The following is a 6,804-nucleotide window of genomic DNA, read 5'->3' as shown; positions in this document are numbered from 1 at the left end:
CCACTAACAATCACTTGGATGACAACTGAAGTTCACTTCAAAACATTTAATACATAGTGCCTCTTAATTGTGTTTCTTATAAAATAAGAATTATGTAACCAACTGATTTTCATGGGCCAAGACTGTGGCAATGGTGGATTCAACTGACTGTATTAACACAATAATGCTACTACTTTATTACTTCAAAAGCACTTTACAAGAAAATATAAGTATGGCTTCCAATAGGAATGTTATACCCGGACTTAGCATCAAGCTCACAGATTTTGAGTTTTGCAAGGAAAAACAGGCCTTCAAGTTAAACAACAATTTATAACCAAAACTTTAATCCCAAGGATTCTCACAAAACATATTACAAATGACAGCATGAAAAAAAATCTTGCACAGTAACTCAAAGTTCAGCTCTACAATGTACCCTTAAACTGGCAGGACATTGGTATCTTTGAAGTCTAAAATTTCCAAATAAATGATGTTACAAATAGTTATCTATTCATATACAGCAATTACATAAGGAATTTATGACCTAAAACAACTGTGGAAACCTATCAGATTCTACACCAATTGGGCAATCTCTGCACATAAGGAAAACTTTGACGGCCTTTTAAAAAACCTCTAACCTAGTTTACCAGTGCAGAATTTACCTTTATCTGCTGGCTTACATTCTCAGCAACTTTTAAAGAGCACTTACTCAACTACAGCTGCATCCTGTATCCCAGCTATGATAAACTAAAGTTCTCTGTTCAGTTTTTGCCAATTTGTTACCTTAATATTAAAACATCACACTTTAACTGGGCAAGATTTAGGGGTTTATTATCAGTCTATGCAAGACTAAGTTCAAAGCAAATTCAATTTTGCTTAAGGGGACATTGTAAAGTAATAAATTCTTGGTATCACATGCCTCATATGATCCATTTCAAACCATAGAGAATTACATCCTTGTATGTCACCGTTACAAGAGACAATAAACAAATTTGAACAGCTAAACATCTTAAAAATGCACCAGGCTTATGACGTCTCAAACAAAACTTGAATTTTCTGTACATACTCCTGTCAAATGAAGTTATTTCCTGTACACCACTACTCCTCTTCAAAAGTGATCTTCTATTTCCTTTCATTTGACCTAGATCGGCTAGAAGAAGAAAATAAAAATTTTAAACTATATCCGTAATTGTATTAGTGACGTAACTTTAGAGTTCTTTTCCAGGTAAAGTTATCAAAATAGCTAAAAAAGAGATGTATTTCTGTATTCAGTATTTTACCTCTGCAATGTCTTAATGGTACAAAGTCTTACCTCCGAGACCTAGAGAAGGATCGAGACGGCTTGTGATTTCTCTCCCGAGACAGCGATCTCTCTCTTCTCCTATCTCTAGAAAGGGACCTAAACAAGCAAAGAAAATCATGACTAGTCAGAAATAATTACCTATTAACAAGAATGTTTTCTAATCAGTTCTTGAAAACACAAAGCTGGTTCATTCTTAAAATTTACAACTCTGGCTATGATTCACTAAGGACTGACAATCTGTAACCATTAGTCCCATCACGTGAAAAATAAATTGGGAACAGCAGAGACCAACACTGCTATTTCTAAGAATCTGGTCCCAAAAAGGAGTATTTTAGTTATTTACCTGCTCCGGCTACGAGAGAAGCTTCTCCTCCTTGGAGATCTAAAAACAGAAACAGGAAAGTTAGACTAATCATCAATTACTACTGATGGCGTGAGGCATTTCCCAACTTTTCAATCTCACTGTTGGGCCCAGTGAATGTGCCGAAGAACTGGCACCCATCGTCCAAAAAAAAATAAAAAACCAAAACCAAACAAAACAAAAAAGAAAGTAAAGAAAAAAAAAGGGCACAGAAGGATTAAGGAACAAAAAGCTCAAGTGAAAAGCAGGTATTCCAACCATGGATTCACTTTAACAAAGAATGCTTCACAGCAGATCTGTCCAATGCAAAACTTCATGTCAAACTAACTTCACTACCCAAACACCACACCAAAATGTAGTCCCACTGGTAGTTCCAAAAACAGTACCATAAACCAGTATTTGGAACCCATGCAAACCTAGAAGTCCATGACAAGACTTAGGTACCAGGTGGATAGTGTAATTCTGTGAAAACGCGCTAGGTGTAAATATTGATGCCATTAAGTGCTACATTAGAACTGCATTTGTGATCATCACATTTACAAGTGTGTTTAGGCTTATCAAAATTACCTCAGCTTGGCCCACTTCACCCCAAAAATTGTTTTTAAATTTTGAAAACTGTTAGTAAAACCATTTAAAGGTGATAAGGATTCAACAAATTTTTGCTAGAAAGGAAAGCTAATCTGTTAGATATATTAAAATTTTTAGTTTGGCATCTCACACATGCAAATAAGTTTCACTTGAAGATCTAGTTACATTATGAGTTCCCTATCACCCTTAAAAGTTTTATTCAAGCAATATATATGTACGTTACCATTCAATTATGCACAGCCAGCCTTTGATCCAGAAAAAAGAATTACTTTAAGCCGCTTACTCCTTATTTTAACCAGCAGTAAACTGTATAAGCAGGAAAAACTTACTAGTTTTGGGTTTCAACAAGCTAGAAATGGTGAGGTGAGGCTGCCGGACTGACGGCCAGGAAGAATTTGCTGAAAAGGTTTTGCCAGATGTTGCGTTGGATTTAGTTGGTTGGCGAAGGGGGTGTTGTGGATTTTTCCTGCTTTTTTGTTAGCCGAAGGCTGCTGCTGTAGTTGTTGTGAAGACATTTGGTAAATAAACAGCTGAGCTGATTGGCCAGGAATGTGTGGGCGGTCGAGGTGGCTGCTGCCGATTTGGTTAAGGTTGGAGAGAAGGCTGAGAGAAAACAGCATGCTCGGGAACCAAAGGGCGGTGCAACCTGGCGACTGGCCATGCCTGGGTCATGTGAAACGACACCAGCCAAGCTGAATGGGGCGCGCTGGTCACATGACGCTGAAAGGGGTAGTTGATTGGCTAATGCAGACTCAGAGGGTGGTGAGAAGAGACATGATGGTGACTCTGTAACGGGGTTCATTTTTATTAATAGATGGACCAAAAAGCACAAAAAAAAAATGAAAAACAAGCCATCAGTACAACCATCTATTAGCTAACAAATACTCTTTATTATGATGGGCAACAGTGTGTTGTTTTATTTTCAAAATAGCAAAAGGGGCAAGATTTTGAACTCCTTTCTCCTAGGACTGCACTCACCTGTAAGAGGTAAATTCAGTCCCGTAGAAACTATTTTGGAGGTTTGAGGAAAAGTGGAGTTAGCATCCAGACAATACTGCCTGGTCCAAGAATGATGCCATTTTCAATTACAAAAAAAACTGAATTCTCTCCTATTTGGGTTTGAAGAACAGATGACTGGGATTACTTCCTTTTTAGCCCCCTTTATCGGTCAGTGACTTAAGTTAGTTTCAGAATGATTTGTACTTTACCAACAGTAACATTAAACAGCTGTCTGTTTGATAAATATTACAATTGTGCTAATAGTAGAAAATACATTTTTGTGAAGAACTGGAGTTGAATGTAATGTTTTGTCATTATGGAGTCAAGAAATGGAAAAAGGCCTAAATTGAAGTATAAGGGAAGATTTGGAAAGATGCAACTAGAAGATGAACTAGAAGATAGATCCAAGATAGAAGTTACTAACTACCAACATGAACAGTGACCTAAATAAAGACAAAAGCCAACACTCAGCACAACTCACATACCCCAAACTACTGCCCAGCAAAGATTTCATAAAAACCTCCTATTCTTCACAATATTAAGTTTTAAACCCATCAAAATATTTTAAGAGAAATACCTGCTCCTACTAGCTACTCCATTACACCAATACCTTTAAATACTATCTCTCAAGTACCTGCGGCGAGGTGGAGGACTTCTTCTACGATAATCATCTCGAGGGCGTCGGCCCCAGGAAGGTGGTGGACCACGATTCCGACTTCTTTTTTCACCATTTGACAGTTCCACTCTTACACGACAGCCACACAGAGTTCTAGGAGGGGAAATTATTAAATTTAAATTTATTTAACTTACAGCAGCCAACTTTCTAAGAAATGTGTAGCAAACATCACATCTACATTATCTGTTGTTGTTAGCTGCCACTGAGTTGATTCCAATCCATGAATCCTTTTAATACCAAAACAAGTTTTAGTTCTTATTATTTCTAAGACAAACAGTTGAGCTGATTCCTCATTTAATTTCAAATCAAATGTAATAAAGGATTTTTTAAAGTATTAATTTACAAGTAAAGAAAACCAGCTTCCTTGTATTTAATCATTTATATGTTAAAGCCAATTTGATTAATGGGCTCAATGTTAACGTAATAGTTGCTATGCATGTGAACTTAAAATTTCACCCCTGAAGAACTAGTTCACGTTACCTCTGCTGTGACCATCTCCCTTGAGTCCCAGCAATTATTTCAGGTACAGATCTTACTGTACTTTATTTGTTGACTCCCCAGCCCTTGGGAACAGAACTCCAAGACAAAGACCAACAGAACCATTTTGGTCACTTTTTATCACCTTTACCCCACAATACTTGGATAAAAAATTAAAGCTGGGAACACAGTCACCCCACTCCCATCCTTCCACTGGTTCACAACCAGTAAGTTTAGACAGTCACTATATTGGACAGTAATTGGGAAAAATTCCTATTTCTGCAGTCTGTTTGGATCAACAATGATTTTCCATAGTCTTATAGCCAGCACTTAGACCCTTTTTCATAACAGCAAATGAAAGAGACAACAATTTAGGATACTGTGACCTGCTTCAAAACAAAAATTCTAAAACGCATCGATTTTCCTTGGTTTCTTGCAACCCAAGGATTTTCAAATGCCAGGAAGGAGGCACAGGGCAACCTCTGCTACTATTAAGACTTAAAAAAAAAAAAAAAAAACCTCACTGCCTGGCTACCCCTACTGGGTTTCCAAGATCATAAATCTTTACAGAAGCAGACTGCCTCATCTTTCTTCTGCAGAGCTGCTGGTGGGTTTGAACCTATTGATTAACATCCAAATGTTTTAACCACTTATACCATCAGAGCTCCTTTAGGGATTACTTACCAGCTAATAGTTTAGCTAAGAGGACACTATAAACACAAAGGAAAATGAAGAGCTAACAAATTCTGATTTCCTAGGCAAAATAGTTCAAACATAAAAATAATCCCTGTGTAGCTATCATACAGCTACAACAATTAACAGCCAGCTCATGGCCTGGATGTTGCTATTCCCCCACCCCCCCATCCCCAAGTTATTTAAAATCCATGAAGAATTTGGATTTACCATTAAATCTCTTAATAAGCATCCTTCAAATGCCAGCTGAATAAAAAAACTTTTTCTACATATTTCCACTAAAACAGGCTTTAATTGTAGAAAGGGCTTATGTAAATCTCCAATAACATCAATTTTGCTTGATGGTGCACACAGCAAGATGCCATATAAATATACTAAACACTAGTTAACATTTCTATCATTAAATTACCTTCCATCTAGCTCTCGAACGGCATCAGCTGCATCCCGAGGATCTTCAAATTCAACAAAAGCAAAGCCGGGAGGGTTTCTAGCAACCCACACACTCCTGAGTGGGCCGTAATATCCAAAAGCCCGTTCCAATTCAGTCTTGTTGCCATTGTTTCCAAGATTACCTACATAAACCTTACAGTCCAATGGACAGGAATCACGATGCATTTCTGTAACAACAAGAAAAGAGCCAAAAGTATTAATCATCCGGCCAAATAATCTACATGGGTAACCACACAGGTTAGAGGAAAAAAGACAAGGGAAATGTTACCCCTGAAACAACCTAAATGCTCACATATATACAATGGAAATAAGCCATAAAGAGAAACAAAGTCCTGATAAACATTACAACATAGATGATTCTGTAACATTATGCAGAGTAAAGTTAGTCACAAGAGGACCAATACTGTATGATCCCACTTATATGAACAGGCAAAATGTGTAAAGATCAAAGTTTATTAATGGTTACCAGAGAGTGGAAGGGGGAATCTTTGCTTAAAGGGTACAGCTCCTGCTTATGTGCCATAATCTGGAAATGTTGCACACATAACGATAACGAATGTCACTGAATTGTACATGTAAAATATATTGAACTGATACTTTTGTTATTCGTCACAGTAAAACAAAAAACTATGTATGTTACGTATAGTAAAGTTATCATACCTATCGAAGCTCCTTAAAAAAAAAATTACCCTCAAAACATCCACCCCCCATTAAGAAGCCAGTGGAAAATGGGGGGTGATACCTACTTGGGAAGTGAGAAAATACTGGAGAGGTGCATTTAGTACAATCTGGGCACTGAATAAGGGGCTTTACCAGCCACCTAATTCCCAAAACAAGTTATGAGAAAAAGAAAACCTGCTCAGGAGCAAATCAATTTTGTCAGACTCAAAAACCAAATGAACTCAATTGTAACCAATGTACTACAGGAGAAAGATGTTAATAGGAGATACTGTACAAGGGAGAGGGAGTACATGGGCATTCTGAATTATCTTTCTGCAAATCTACAACTACCCTAAAAAAAGTCGTATTTCAAAAGAAAAAAAATTGAGGATCAAGAGAGCAAATATTTAATGTCAAACCACCAGATATACAATACAAATCTGCTTTCATAAGGAAAGATTACTACTAGGTTCAGTAAAGCCAAATTATTTTTACTTTAAAAATGCTATCCTTGCTGAACATTTACATTAAGTAGATAAACTTCTTGGAGAAATCAATCATGTGAGAACTGAAAGGCAATGATTGCACAGGGAGACATCTGGGGGGGGGACACAAAGAAGA

At 37.1% G+C, this 6,804-nt stretch overlaps 1 protein-coding gene across 1 annotated transcript; it reads right to left on the bottom strand.

The window, feature by feature from the left end:
* Nucleotides 1-1,098: 1,098 nt before the first annotated feature.
* On the bottom strand, nt 1,099-5,688 carry SRSF3 (serine and arginine rich splicing factor 3). Its single transcript, XM_007939401.2, has 5 exons — nt 5,483-5,688; nt 3,862-3,996; nt 1,623-1,661; nt 1,289-1,375; nt 1,099-1,126 (listed from the first exon to the last, which is right to left on the bottom strand). The coding sequence occupies exons 1-5, from the start codon at nt 5,686-5,688 to the stop codon at nt 1,099-1,101; spliced, it is 495 nt and encodes a 164-aa protein (XP_007937592.1).
* Nucleotides 5,689-6,804: the final 1,116 nt, after the last annotated feature.

The sequence above is a fragment of the Orycteropus afer genome, unplaced genomic scaffold (assembly GCF_000298275.1).
Source record: "Orycteropus afer afer isolate SDZICR_OR568_19922 unplaced genomic scaffold, OryAfe1.0 scaffold00059, whole genome shotgun sequence".
NCBI classification, from domain to species: Eukaryota; Metazoa; Chordata; class Mammalia; order Tubulidentata; family Orycteropodidae; genus Orycteropus; species Orycteropus afer.
The sequence above is the reverse complement of the archived record's forward strand: the minus strand, read 5'-3'. Positions and strand labels throughout refer to the sequence as shown.

Bases quoted from the DNA above. Each gene is read 5' to 3' on its own strand.
- SRSF3 (XM_007939401.2), bottom strand. From the start codon at position 5,688: ATGCATCGTGATTCCTGTCCATTGGACTGTAAGGTTTATGTAGGTAAT. The intron at 3,997-5,482 runs GTAATTTAATGA...TTCCCCTCCTAG, and splicing joins GTTCGAGAGCTAGATGGAAG to AACTCTGTGTGGCTGTCGTG. The intron at 1,662-3,861 runs GTACTTGAGAGA...TTCTGTTTTTAG, and splicing joins AGTCCTCCACCTCGCCGCAG to ATCTCCAAGGAGGAGAAGCT.